The 14467-nt window shown below is 41.6% G+C and overlaps 1 protein-coding gene across 1 annotated transcript; it reads right to left on the bottom strand.

Moving 5' to 3' along the window:
- Positions 1-3488: 3488 nt before the first annotated feature.
- On the bottom strand, positions 3489-14090 carry ATMIN (ATM interactor). Its single transcript, XM_059857408.1, has 4 exons — positions 13859-14090; positions 8405-8530; positions 7243-7442; positions 3489-6303 (listed from the first exon to the last, which is right to left on the bottom strand). The coding sequence occupies exons 1-4, from the start codon at positions 14069-14071 to the stop codon at positions 4473-4475; spliced, it is 2370 nt and encodes a 789-aa protein (XP_059713391.1). The 5' UTR covers positions 14072-14090; the 3' UTR covers positions 3489-4472.
- Between the last annotated feature and the right edge of the window lie 377 nt (positions 14091-14467).

Genomic DNA, 14467 nt, shown 5'->3' with positions numbered 1-14467 from the left:
CTGGTTTGCTACCATTAAACAGCCATATCCTCACAGTGTTCCTGTTACCAATGGCAGCCTGGTTACTGGAGGCCCATCCTACCAGGACACAAGCATAGCAGCACCTTAAACCAAACAGGAATGAAAAAGCTTGCAAGGCCCAGAATGTTACCAACAGTTTGGTATGAACGTATTTGGAACAGTAAGTGGTACATTAAGATCATGTTTAAAAAATCAGCACATGTCAGAAATATATTAAAGCAAAGGAAGCTGTACAACTGTAATGATAAAGGCAAGCCCATTTGGTTCACCTCAGAGTTGCCATTTCAGGAACATGTTCTTTTGCCAGTTGAGCACCCTATGTTGATTCAGTATCAGTTCTATTACATTTCCCTACACTTAAAAGGCTATTAAACTCCCTCTAGCCCCCTAAGCCCCCACTCCTGTCAACTCTTACATTTCTACCCAGCCTCACAAAAAAATCAATTCACATCTTAGCAGCATAAGGATTTAGAACAGTGGAAAGCAGCCATTGTTCTTTGTTCTGTTGCCCCTACACAACTGGGGTTCATATGACTAACAGGGAAATTCAGCCTCTTGTTTTCAACAGAAAAAAACCTGTGTATTGTGCCTTGAAATAAAAATTTCTAAGGAGTTAATTACATACATTAAGTTACAGACACTGATCAAGTTGTTCAAAACGAAAGGAGGTTTCACAAGGTTTCTTTTGCAGCTGTTTAATTTACAGCTGCAAGTATATATACATTTTTAATGCTTTCATATCCTTTGGAACTGAGAATTTTCTAAACTCAAGCAGCTTCACATAACTAAGAATACACAGCATTAGCAAACTCTGACTTAAAACTACCAATTTTTCTACACAAAGTTTTGGGGAGGACTCCCTCCCTACCCACAGCAAAAAGTATTTACAGGTGTATTAGCTGAAACAAACACAAATAAAGCTGTAAGAAGAGGAAACATCTACTGTCAGACAAACTTTTAGCATTTTGACAAACACATACGGAAGGCAACAAGACAGACCTTTCATTTTTCAGCTTATTTGTGAATATGTTCTCACTGAGTGAAAGTCCCAAATCTGCTGTTTCCTTTGTTCGACTCTTTGTATCTTAAAGAAAAGCACAAATGAAACTACAAAAGTACTAATTCAATTTTATAATAGTGTTACACAGGCACCCAGATCAAGAACCAGCAATCACAGCGTAGCAGAATTAAGCAGGAAACACAAAGGGTAAGTACACATAACATTAATGTCACTTCCAGATAAAAAATTGTGCTAAGAGGCTACAGAGAATCTGATGTTACTTTCTGTATAGCAGCTCTAATGGCAATAGAGGATACAAAAAAAGAGTGAGACAGTAAGTCACTGCTGACCAATACTTACAATACAGTGCCTTGAAAATCAAATCAGAGACAAACTGCAGAAAAAGGGAGATGAGTATCATTTTAGTTCTACCCAGAAATAGTTGTGTCTGAAGTTTATTTTATAACAAAGGCAAAAATAGAAAATCAGCCTTTTTCAAAATTTGTTTAAATGTGAAGAATTTGTAATATTCAGCTTTAGTGTTTCAGATCAGGTTTCATGAAGTTTTCTGTGGGATTCACCAAACTATTTAGTCTGGCTGCAGTCTTCACATTTTCACAAAAGCACTTAATAAATCCAAACTGAGTGACGTATGCCAGACATACATGATCCAAACCTGTTTTTCACTTTAATGAATAATTTATGGAGAACCAAATTAGTGAAGAAAGAAGTTAATTTTGGTCAGAATTTCATCTTTCCTAAGACAGTGCAGACATTTAATAGTTTCTTAATACCGCACTTTCAACAAATGACTTCATGTTGTAGTACTGTGTTCACCTAATCAAAGTGAAAACTGTTTTAAACAAATAGAATGAGTGAAAGGATTGTGATTTGAATGTTCTAATAAAATGGTCAAAGCCCAGAAAGAATTTTAATTAAAAAGTACAATAACTGGGTAATGATTACATTATAAGATTTCGTCCACACAAACTTTTGGGTCTGTTCCTGACAGTCCCTTACGCTAAGGGCTTTAGTTTACACAATAACATGGCAATTATCACTCTAATTTGTAAATTAGTTTCAAAGTACTTTAAACCATGCTGGTCTCTCAGATGGCTATAACTCAAATCCTTCAGTAATTCTGCTCCTCAGCACTCAAGATTTCTCTCTTGCAGAGTAAAGGCTGACTTTCTAAATTCAGAGGTAATGAATGTGGAAAATACCCTTTGCCCAAACCAGGTTTACAGTGACTGCCTCTCTTTCACATGTCAGTACAGACAACTTGCACATGGGAAACATAGACATCAGTGTATGAAGAAGCATTCTCTGGTATTCCAGCCAGGGGAAGAAAGGAGAAGGAAAGACACTTTAAAATGTGAAGTTGCAACACTGCTAGAAAGATATTGCAATAGAATAAATTAACCTAATTTTGTTCTTTATCTTATCTCTCAATTTCAAAGTAGGCAAGTAAATATGCGTCAGTCATCTTCACAAGAAACAAAATTACAAGTGAAGTCCTCCTTTTTTAAATATATCCCACCCTTCAGATGAGAACTCTACAGACACTGTGAAACCTGGGGGCATTCCCCACAGCAGAGTGACTTTCTCCTGAGGAACTGCAAGATTCTGTTCTGCAGTTTCTTCAGCCATACTGGAAGTGTCTGAAATCACACCTAGAAATGTTGAAAAATCGAACAGGCAATAGAGACGGGGTTTCTGGAGGACAATATGAGTTTCAGGATTAATCTGAAGAGATTATTTCAGTAAAGACACTCACCTCAGCAATATAAAGACTATTAAGAACAGACAAAGGAAAAAAAAAAAGGAAAAAAGAAAGGTATTGCTCATCTGCAACAAAAACAAGCTGGCTGCAATGGATGAGTAACTTAACCTCCCACATCCTTGAATTGAGAATATGCAGCACAAAGCATAGGGAGTCCTCAAAACCTAAGGCTTGGACATACATTTGCTGCTGGGCATCACAGTAAATATGTAGCCAATACCTCTCCTCTAACAATGGAGGAGTAAAGTCTGTTACAGGCCCAGGAATTTGACACAAAGAGTTTTCCTTTAAGGTTACAGAATCTAAAACGTGTCCAGTACAGAACCAGAGGCATACATTTCATGATATTATAGTAAGAGACAAAAATTACTTAAGGCCAAATTCCAACATACATTCGCTGGCTTAATGTAAATGAAAATACTGCAAACAGTGGCATGAGGGGCAACCTAAACATTAAAAAAAAGGTGCCAAGGGGTCATATGCTTCTTCTCTGAAAAATCAGTTTGTGTGAGTTTGACTGTACACTGGGAAATTGTGAAAGCTGCAGGAACTGAAGGCTGCAGATCAAAGTGCAAAAGAAAGATAGAGCTGTTCTGAAAGGGCTTCTGTGAGCTGATCTCCCAGCTCTGCTGTATGAATTCCAACTGTTTTTGGAAGCAGGAAGTCCAAAACCAGAAGTCAAGGTAAGTGTTTTAAGGAATTTAATTGTCCATTTTTAAAGATTTCTCTTAAGGTCGTAAACCACTGTAACATTTCTCAACTCGTATCTCAATAAAGCTAGGAGAATTTCAGCAAAACCAAATGATTCCAGTCTCTGAGGCACACACATTGTAACATTTGCATCTTCAAGACAGAAATAATTTAAGCAAATCCCTTCTGAAGACTCTAAAAATGTTAGTTCCATTTATTACACTAGCTAAAAGGGTGACATACTAATTTTCCCTACCATTACGAATTCCAAGTTCTTTTCCTACCCTTCAAAGAGCATCAGGGCCACTCAGGGAAAAAAAAAATACTGCCTTCTACACACTTGTTTAATAATAAATATTTTCAACAATTCAAGAATCTCTATGTGTCTAGTGTGTTGGACAGGTATTTGGAAAATGTCAGCTTATGCAGGAGAAAGAGCTGTGAAGGCATAACGTAAAAGAAGACAATACGGCTGATTATGTTCATGCCGGATTTAAAACACAAGCTACTAAAAAAAGTAAACAGAAGTAGCTTACACTAATAGAATCCTCCCCCACAAGTTCAGGGAAGCATCTCAACTGAACAGGTCAGGGTTTTGGTCCAGCACATTGGAACCCTGCATGTAAGCCAGGAATAGAGAGAGAGATAGAGAGAACAACTTTAAAAGTTTTTCCACTTAGATGAAAGCAGTAACAGCTTCATAATGAAGTTTGAGGAAAAAACATAGGCACCACATAATTTTTTAAGGTTCAAATGTACATTAACATGTTACAACCCCCCCTTTCCCCTCTATTTATACACACATAGTTTATGTAAAGTTACATATTCAATAGAGTACCTTCAGCATGAAAAGTCTCTTAGGTCAACTGCTTGTGACAAGTACATTCAATAATGCAAAGTGGATCACTTGGTAAAGCCATCTCTCCCACCCCAATAAGTTAAACTCAAACCACAAGAAACAGTTATATTATGTAGCACTCAGTGGCTGGGCTTGTCAGAGCTCTGGAACAAGGAGCACAGCTCTTCACAGGTCTGTGTTTCTACTGAACTGAACTGGGACTCCATTGTATTCCAGGCTAAGTCAGCCAGAAGGAAGTCATCCATTGCTGTCTGTGTTTCATTGCTGGTAAGGAATAAACTCCCCAGATTCTCAAAGCAGCTATCCATAGTCTGGGTCTCAGCACTACTGAGCTGGACTTTGCTTTCAATATTCTGAGCAGGTGTATTTTTAGCAGCCATATATACTTCTGTCTGGGTTTCTGTATCAGATGAGTCAGTGCTCATCGAGAAACTGGACTGTTTCAGAATACTTCCTAAAGGCAGATGGGTAGTACTGTCCAAAAAGAAATTCAAGTCTGTCTGTGTCTGTGTATCAAACATCTCCAAACCTAAGAAGTTAGAACTGCCTCGGCAGCTATATGATTGAGTGGCACTATCTGAAAATAAGAAATCAGTCTGAGTTTCAATGTCCAGTGACTCCAAAACTGGCTCAGAGTTCAGGGTACCAAGCTCACTCTCTTCAGTCTGAGTTTGGATGTTGGATGCTGAAAAGAACTCTTCGATGTCGAAGTCTATCCCTGTGCTCTGTGATGGAGCAGATGGAAGATGTGTGTCAGCATTAGAACTCGTCTCAGACAAAAGGCCACGATTATCCAGTGTCTGGCCAGACATGTTTCCTGAAAAAATGTTTTCCAGATCACTTAGCAGGTCCATTGTCTGGGTTTGATTATCTGTTGTATTTTGAGGTGGAAGTATGTTAGTCTGTGTATTGAAGCTGATAAGGGATTCAGACTTAACCGTATCCTGATTCAGGCTCTTGCAACTACTTCTTTGCAGCAAGGTTTGATCTATATTTGCAGGCATTAAATTATTTTCTGGAAGCTCAATGTCAGTAGAAACATTATATGATGAAGGAACATTGTCAAAAATGTCACTGCACATTACAGCCTGGTCCATCTGTACTCTTCCATCAATACAGTCCTGTGTCCTGCTGGTTTGAGTCTCTCTGGAAATGCCACACGTTGGAAAACAGCCCTGACTGAAAGCATCAGTCTGAGCAGCTATGGATGAAGTCAGTTTGGAAGCAGGCAGCAGTGTCTGTGTCTGTACACTGATGGGCAACGAAACCTGGGAACTGAATGACAGATCTGTCTGAGAACAAGAGGACACAGAAGAATTGGGAGTCCAGGCTGCAGCTGGTACAAAGCTCTGTGAGATGTAAGATAAGTCAGTCTGTATATTTATCGAAGAAATTTTGTTCTTGTGACAAACATTCCCCAGCTCTTGTCCTGGGTTATTTGATGTCACCTTGTCCAATTCAACTTGTACACCAGTACTTACTGGTTCACGATCACCAGAAGTTGTCACCTTTGAAACAGGCATACTGTCTTTAAATACAAGTGTTTCTGCCTCCAGGGCTGGAATCAGGATTCCTATAGACTGAGGCAATAAATGAACAGTACTTACAACTGAACCTTGATTATCAACAGCCACTACAGCAGGTTTGACAGAAGAGTCTGTTGCAGATACATATACAGGCAAGTGAGCAACCTGCATCACTGGAAGTTTAACCAAAGCCACCTTGGGCTTGGGTAAAAGCATCTTTGGCGCACATTTTGGCTGCATTTGGTTTGTGAAGTTAGAACTGCAGGAGCCTTCAAGAGAGGCTGCTACTTTCACTTCAGAGGACTCCAATTCCTGAGTGCCAGGAGCAGTACTGTGTGTATTGCTGAATGCTTCATTTGCCTTCTCTGCCAACTGCTGATTATGAACGGAGGACTCCATTTTCCTTTTCTTACTAGGAGGATCCCTGTGAACATGAGATCAATAATTTATACTTCTTTCCAACACAGAACATCTGCCTTCCATTCTTTTGAGTAACTGCATTGAAAATACCAACTGAAGTCACAGATGAGGTTGGATACCAGAAGACAATTAATCCAGATTAAAACATAAAAAGACTCCATGAAGTTCAATTTTGCTAAATGTCATTCCTCACCCTCTCCTTCTAAAAAAGAATAAACACTACCCCTTATGAAGACCTGTTTCCAAATGGATGTGCAAGTTTAGATGGTTTCTTCCCCTCTTACATTAAGCACACTGATCTGAAGACTTTTAATGTGTTATTTTGACACTGACTCAGACTGAACATTGAAGGGACAGAGCTCTTAAAATACGTGTACAGGTAATGGTCTCTCATGGAAATGGAAGATAAAAAATAGCAATTCTTCACACAAAACTTGAATTTTGCAGCAGCAAAACCTCAAAGACAGGCTAGGTTTCAGAAAGTAGATTGCCCTTTATGAAATATATGGACATATTGAAACTATAAATCTAAGCATAGGTGGTAAAAAATATATCCACTAACAATTACAACAATGACTAGACTGTACAAGAAAATAATCTGAACTGCATTCCACACCTCAGTTACCAGCTATAATCATGTCTACTCTCACAGAACCACAAAAGCAGATGCAACAAGAAACCCACCATTTATGCCAAGCACTGCAGTGTCATCAGTACTTTTTGTTTTCTCTGTAAGGAAACCAGATCTCACTGATCAGATGACCACCACTGCCTTCAACAAAACAGAAACTCCTAAAAGCAACAAAGAAACTGCAAACTTTGCAGCTAAAACAACACAATCCTAATTTCCTATTTAATCAACAGAAAGGAGACAAAAAGGCAGCACATGAGACACACAGGACTTGGTGATGAACGTATCATTACTTCACTGCTTCACTTTTACCTGTGTTCTGCAGGGATTTCATGGCCAGTTCTGTAAATGTGAGACAGTAATGCTGTTCTGCTGGCATAAGGGCACCCACAAGTACACTGGAAAGTCTTGCCACAGACCTCTATATGCCGTTTCAAATACCATTCTGTGCCATAGGAGTTACTACATTTATCACATTTGTGCTTCTTTTCAGCATGCATTTTCATAAAGTGCTAGAATACACAAGGGAAAGTAAACATTAGCATTCAGTGAAGATTAAAAAAAGAAAATCATGGTTAGGGGAGAAAATATCTGCAATTTTTTAGTTGCTAAGTTGCACTGAAGTGTAGCATTAATTTTTTTTTTAAAGTGTTACTACAAATAAATTCAAAGAAGTCAATAGAGAGAATCTGAAGTTTGCAAATCTGCTGATGCTACATGCATCTTAAAAACACAGATAAACATCTACCCATTCTAATGCCATTGAAGGCTTCCTGTGGACATCAATAAATCTACAGATCAACCTTGCCCAAAGGGCACAGTAAGTCTATGCTGCAAAACGTGCACATTCCTGAGGATCTACAAATAATCTCAAGTCATACAGGTCAACACCACAGCAAACACCAGAATTTTTCCTTTTCATTTATGGCACCAAGTGCCAGCCACTCAGCTCCTCCAGGTAACCCCAGCTCAGCACAGGTAACCAAGTGCAGCACAGTGCTCTTTTTGCTCACTAATGCAGAAACAAGTCTTATATATTTTCTTAAACAGGTTAACTAGTAATCAAATGTATTTTGGTATGAAAGCAGAGAAAAGCTCTTAATCCTTGACCACTTGAAAAAAGCAGTTAAAAGCATCAGCCACAGTTTAAACTCCATCAGTTGCTACTGATGAGGGTGATTTTTTCCCCTCCTCTTAAATCTTTCTCCATCTATATCATTTGTGGAGAGGGGCTCTGGTCTAGTTTAGAAGAACACACTGGCATCTGTCGGATCAAAAGGTTCAAGTCCTCTAATACAAGCGTGCAAACATGCAAACTCCTAAATCACATGTGCACTTGAGTTGCTGCATACAGTTCTCTAACTTCTGCTATGTGCTGAGAGGTTATGCTCGTTATCTGTATGCAAAAGTGCACACTCTTTGGAGTAGAGACAGGACTAAATCAGTGTGAAAATACTTCAGGAAACAGGAATACCTGTTTTACAAGAGAAAATTGGGAAAATGGTCTGTTTGGTCCTCTAGGGCAGCCTTCAATAGGACAGCAGTAGAATTTCTGTGAAGTTTTCAAACCCTTCCTTATTGGTGCATTAAGTTTTCCGTCCTGAAAAAGAACCATTTGATAAGTTGACAATTCTACAGGTTTGCATATTCAAGACAATATTCAGAATACATATCAACTATGGCTCACTGAGTTTACACATCTCAATGAGTTGGAGGCACTTTCCTATGTGATTTGAAAGTTCAAATGGAATTTTTGCCCTGTGTGGATGCCACTTTGCAAATGTCCCATCAAAATTACCATGTGCAATTACAAGCTCTATGGAGTAGTGGTACTGTACTATTTACTTTTATCAAGACACTCCCTGTCCCATGTTTCCTGTTATTTGAGACAAAAAAAAATTCCATACAGATATTACTCTAGACTGCTGATTCAATGTGTTAGTAGCACAGTACATGAAGCTCCATTAAGATTAGTCACTCAAACACAACACCATCCTTGATACTAGAATTCTGTTAGCACTGTTTAGAGTTTATTTGTAATAAAAATGAAAAATGCCAAGTATGCTCTGCCACTTAATTTAGATCATGAACCAAATCTCACTAAAATCTATGAAACAACTGGTATGCTAATTCTGACCCTCTGAACACTAAGTGACCAATCTATCCAGGCTTTCCATGTGAGCTGTCTCACTGACCCTCACATGAAGAAAGCAACACAACTTAATCAAAGAGGACCTCAAAAGTACATGTAAGAAGGACATACTAGTGGGATTGTCCAGATTGTTCAACAACATAGAATTCCTTCCTACTGAGGACACTGGCATGGAAACCAGACAACACATATACCTCTAGACATACCCTAACTGAAAGGGTCTCAGTGGAAGCATCAGGCATCTGTGTCTAAGCAAAAATATTAAATGCGAACTATTTAAAATCTGATGCTCAGAGTAGCTGTGAGTCTCCTTCCATGCTGAGACTGAACTGGAGGCCAAACATAGTCCCCAGAGCCAGTTAGTGTAGTCCATGATGGCATCCCCAAGATGATTTTTCAGGGAAGAAGTGGGATCATGCCCTGATTCAACTCTGCACCTGATTTTTCTTAGAATGAGGACAGTGAGCACAGTCAGTGCTCACTGAAGGCTGATTTCACACCAGTCACTCCCTACCTCCCTCTTCGGGCAGATCTCCAGCTGGTGGTGTTTACACAGGTTACACCAAACACATAGAATGCACAAAGCACAACAGCCCTCCCAGTGTGAAGCAAACAAAGTATGTACCTCAGCTGCCAGGGCCCAAAGGGCTTCACTGCTCACACCCCCACCTTACCCACCTGCAGTTACTCACAACCCAACAATGCTGTCCTCAGCCACTCCCGCTTTGCTTTTGAAATCCTCTCATTTGCACCTCAGGAAGTTGGGGAGGGGGATAATTCAATGATTTTGTTTTCCCTCAAATCACCTCTTAAACTAAGATAATCTGTAAAATGTAATCCCTTCAAGCAACATTTCAGTTGTATTTCCACACAACACTGTTACGTGCTGCCACTGTCACAAGTTCATTTTTATTAATGACAGACCCAAACAAACAACTTTTAGAGCCTCTTGACCAAAATGATCACCTGCCATACCAAGAAAACCTGGAATAAGTCTCTAAAAAGGGAATTCTCATGTAACATTTTTACCTTCTAAGCACCTTGTACAGCAGTTTTCCCTGTAGACAGCCCATTCATAACAGGCCTGTTCTACCTCTGCTGAATCATCACTGTGACTATTGTTGTACCTCCTAGAGCCACTGCCCTAAACAGGAACATGACACAAAGAAATCTAGTTGTCCCAGCCCCAATTCCACTTTTTAACCCTGACTTTACACAGAACACTTTCATCACATGTCAAAGACCTCAGGAGAAAAGAAGATCTGCCTTAAAATCAAAGCTATGTTTGGCCTCTCTCACTGCAGATGATATCAATATGCTGAGTAACTGGAAATTAGAGTTACTTATTCCTAAATAAAAAATTAAGTGTGTTATATTTAACATTACAACCCAACAGCTGACAGAGCAATAGGGCAAACATGTTCAGCCACTTAACAGGTAAACCTCAGTCAGGTTATTCAGAATGACTGAAATACTAAGGTATAGAATAATACCAAGCGTTTAAAAGCTTTATAGACACCAATAAAATGCTTTTTTAACAGCTGGAATACAGCCTTTAGTGGCAGAGACCACAACACATTAGTTGTGACAAGCTGAGACATACTCTACACATTTAAGATACTGTATATGGACAGTAATCTTGCTCTGACCTTTCCCAAGTCCTTGTGGCTCTAAATGGCTCATCTTGCATCTTCTCAAAGCCCACCTGGCCACTCCTGTTTCAGACATTCCTACAGCTTCCTTCCTTACCTACCTGATTTTATGTTCCATGTTTCTACAACATCCACCCACCAAAATTATTGGTAGATATTGGTCCAATGAACTTCTCCCAGTGCAGACACTTCCACTGTAAGGAATACTGCCATGGCTTGTGACAACAACTGGGAAAGCAGGAATTAACAGTCCCTGCTACAGACTTAGTCAAGGTGAACTTAGTGACGTCTTGCTTTCCTGCCCCAGAAAGGCTTACTCCAAAGGATTAATTTTAAGTGATGTTGCAGTAGACTGTAGTCAACTATTTAAATCATGGGGGTTTTTGCAGCCAAAGCTCAGCCATTTCTTTACTAAATAGGACATGGAGAGAAGTGCATTTATCCTAATGATAACAACTATTGTGGTAGTGCAGTATTTGAGCAACCTACCCCAAGAGTGTGCTACCCTTTCAGTTCACACTGACTACAGCCTCCCAGTTATCATAGTAATCCACTTTACATGAATTCTTCTAGCTTCATGTAGTTTCCCTTCTTCCCATAAAATAATATAGCCAAAAGACCAAAGAATTAAAATTAAAAAATCAAGTTTATATCCACTGCTCTCATTTTTTAAATTAGCTCATGCTCTGTCAAAGAGCCAAAAAAAATTATATATCAACACTTCATATCTTCTTTGTTAGGCAAAACAAGCCAAATTTTTCTAATTTCCCTTTGTCAGAAACACTTGCCATTAATCACCCTTAGCAGTTATTTTCTACAGATCTTCTGATTCATTTGAACTTATTTGAATGAGATTCTTACCCAACAGTACTGATATAGAATATACCTCTGCCATATATTAGGATTGCCCTTTTCACAGCAGCTTTACCCTAAATGCTCATTCATGTATGACCATTCATGTATTTTGCAAGTGTTTCCCACCTCAGGGTATTTCTGCTACAAACCAGAGCTGATCAAACTGTTTGTTATCACTTCACAAGACCAAAACCTGGTACTGCTGCACTTGACTCTGTTTTTACAGAGCAGTCTCTATGTAAATGTCCTTCCTTTGCCACTGCAATCCCTCATGGGTTTTGGTATAAAAACATCCTACTGGTGCTACTTTTATTGATGAAAATTAACCAAGTCATCCTCCCTTCTCCTCAGGAGTACTGTGTTCTCTCCTTCCCCAATATCTTCTTACCATCTCATTTGCCAAGTTGCTTCTTCACTAATTTAATATTCCACTAATAAATGCAATCTATTAAATTATTTTTATCTGGGAAATCAGCTACCTCTTAAAAGGGAATACCAATATTAAAATATTTAGTCTCCCTTAAGCCTCAACAACATTTTAGTCTCAATTACAATGCCCTTGAAAAAAGTCAAAAAGTTTCTGAAGGTCTGCATGCATCCATTTTCCAGTATTTATTCCAAGCTATCACCAGATTTAGTAATTAGGTGTATGGACTATGCTCTAATTCTACAAGCACTGGTGGCTAACAGCAAGCTGGGTGAGAAAGCAGGATTTGCTCACCCATCATACCCTGAGTTATGTAACCCACCAGCTGCACTGCACGCTCAGAGCATCAGCTCATAACCAAAATGACTCTGCTGACCTGAAAGAACACTTGGAACTTCTGCTGTATCTCCCCCCACACAGACATGTGAGATCTAACACATAACACACAGTGAAGCTGTTAGTAGGTATAGGAAATGAAATGAAAACATCCCAGAGACACAAGACAGCAAGTGCACTTGACACTATTTCCTTTTGTTCCTCACCAAGGAGCACGTGTGACGCACACTTAACTCTGTAGCCATTTCACAGAACAGGGATGTTTATTGTTCACCCACTGAGGCTGCACTTTCAGAATGCAGCTATGAATGCTGCACTTGAAGTTTTCCAGGAATACAATTTGTCCCTGCACACTTGGCATTACAATTTTGGGAAAAGGATATCTTTCCGAAAGGCCCACTCTCAATGTGTGCCTGCTGAACTGTGGTTCTCCTCCCCCCCAGCACATGCTTAGCTCAGGAGTATTATGGAAATGAGGGCTTGTTTCCAAAATGGCATCCATCTGTTTTGCTGTTTTTTTTTAGCTCAGACATTTTTAAAAAAACAAACAAAACCCCAGCATAACAGCCCTCGGCACTGGGATGGAGATGGTTTGCCAGCTGATAAGGTTAGGAAATGCTGCATGTTTGCACAGCACCTCACAAGTAGGGCTTTAAAGTCTTACTGCAGAAAGATTGGTGATAAGCAAGTAAAACAACAGAAGCTGTGTCCCAAAGAACTCCTAACTGCCTGTGGTATGTTTACAAAAATGTGCAAAATTGGTCATTTTCTGTAAGTAATTTTAGAGGAATCCTCAACATAACTGGCCAGCCCAGTCACATACACACTTTTGTATCTATACAGGGACCTGCAGGGGCCTCTCACAAGGGGAAATTTAAACAAGAGATAACGAGAAACCCTTCATTAGTCCCATCTGGAATCACAGAATGGTTTGGGTTGGAAGGGGACCTTGAACATCATCTTATTCCATCCCTGTGCCACGAGTAGGGAAACCTTCCACAATCCAAGGTTGCTCCAAGCCCCATCCAACCTGGCCTTGGACACTTCCAGGGATGGGGCAACCTGTGCCAGGGCCTTCCCATCCTCACACTGAAGAACTTCCTCCTAATATCTAAACTAAACCTACTCCCTTTCCTTTTGAACCCGTCCCCCCTTGTTCTGCCACTCTAGTCTCTTGTTCCCATCCTTCCTGTGAGTTCCCTTCAGGTACGAGAAGGCCTCAATTAGGTCACCCCACAACATCCTCCTTTCCAGGCTGAACAATCCCAACTGTCCCAGAATCTCTCGGAAGAATCCCAGTTCTTCTGAGCGTGGGGAATCACACCGCCCCTCAGTCTCACTACGAACCAAACCCCAGCACAGCAAACACCGCAGCCGCCCCCCGGACCCGAGCCGGCCGCAGGCCCCGGGGCGGAACACGGCGCTGCGCCACGCCAGAGCCACGCAGCCACGGCGAGGGGCCGAGCGGGAGGGGGCGGCGGGGCCGGCCCGGCCTCACGGCGGTACCTGGAGCGGGTGCGCCTTGCTGAGGTGCATGTTGAGGGCCGGGCTGTTGGGCAGCACCTTCCCGCAGCCGGGCACGGTGCACAGGATGTTGGTCCGCACTTGGGACAGCTCTGTCACCGAGGGCCGCACCAGCTCCCCGGCGGGCGGCACGTCCCTCACGGGCGCGGGGGGCCGCCCCAAGCCCCCGCCACGCCGCCCGGCCGCCGCCGCCATGTTGCTGTCAGCTGCTCGGCCCCTGCTCCGCTTCCGGGGGCGGTGGCCAATCGGCGGCGGCGCTGCTGAATATTCATGAGGCACGTGGCGCGGCCCCGCCCCCCGGCCGCCAGCGCCCCGCGGTGGCGGCTGTGAGCGGTGCGGCCGGGTGCGGGCTCGTGCGCGCTCCCGCGGCACAAAGCGCGCACACGACGCACCAGGACACGCGGGGGAAACGGCGAGTGGCAGCCTGGGCACGGCACCCCCCCCCGGCGCACACTGCTCAGGCGGTTCCGCTGCACGGCCCAGGGGCTGCGGTTATTGTGTTGCACCGGGAAGTGGAGAAGAGGCACCGATTTCTCTGCTGGTCAGGGCCAGGACACGAGGGAATGGCCTAAACTCCGGCGGGAGGCTGAG

This window comes from Haemorhous mexicanus, chromosome 12, assembly GCF_027477595.1.
Source record: "Haemorhous mexicanus isolate bHaeMex1 chromosome 12, bHaeMex1.pri, whole genome shotgun sequence".
In the NCBI taxonomy this organism is placed as follows: Eukaryota; Metazoa; Chordata; class Aves; order Passeriformes; family Fringillidae; genus Haemorhous; species Haemorhous mexicanus.
Note: the sequence above shows the minus strand (reverse complement) of the source record. Positions and strands in the feature narration are given on the sequence as shown.

Excerpts from the sequence above, each read along its gene's own strand:
- ATMIN (XM_059857408.1), bottom strand. The coding sequence starts at position 14,071 with ATGGCGGCGGCGGCCGGGCGGCGTGGCGGGGGCTTGGGGCGGCCCCCC. Across the intron at positions 7,443-8,404 it reads AATTTTCTCTTGTAAAACAG|CACTTTATGAAAATGCATGC; the intron begins GTATTCCTGTTT and ends TGTGTATTCTAG. Across the intron at positions 6,304-7,242 it reads GAAATCCCTGCAGAACACAG|GGATCCTCCTAGTAAGAAAA; the intron begins GTAAAAGTGAAG and ends TCATGTTCACAG.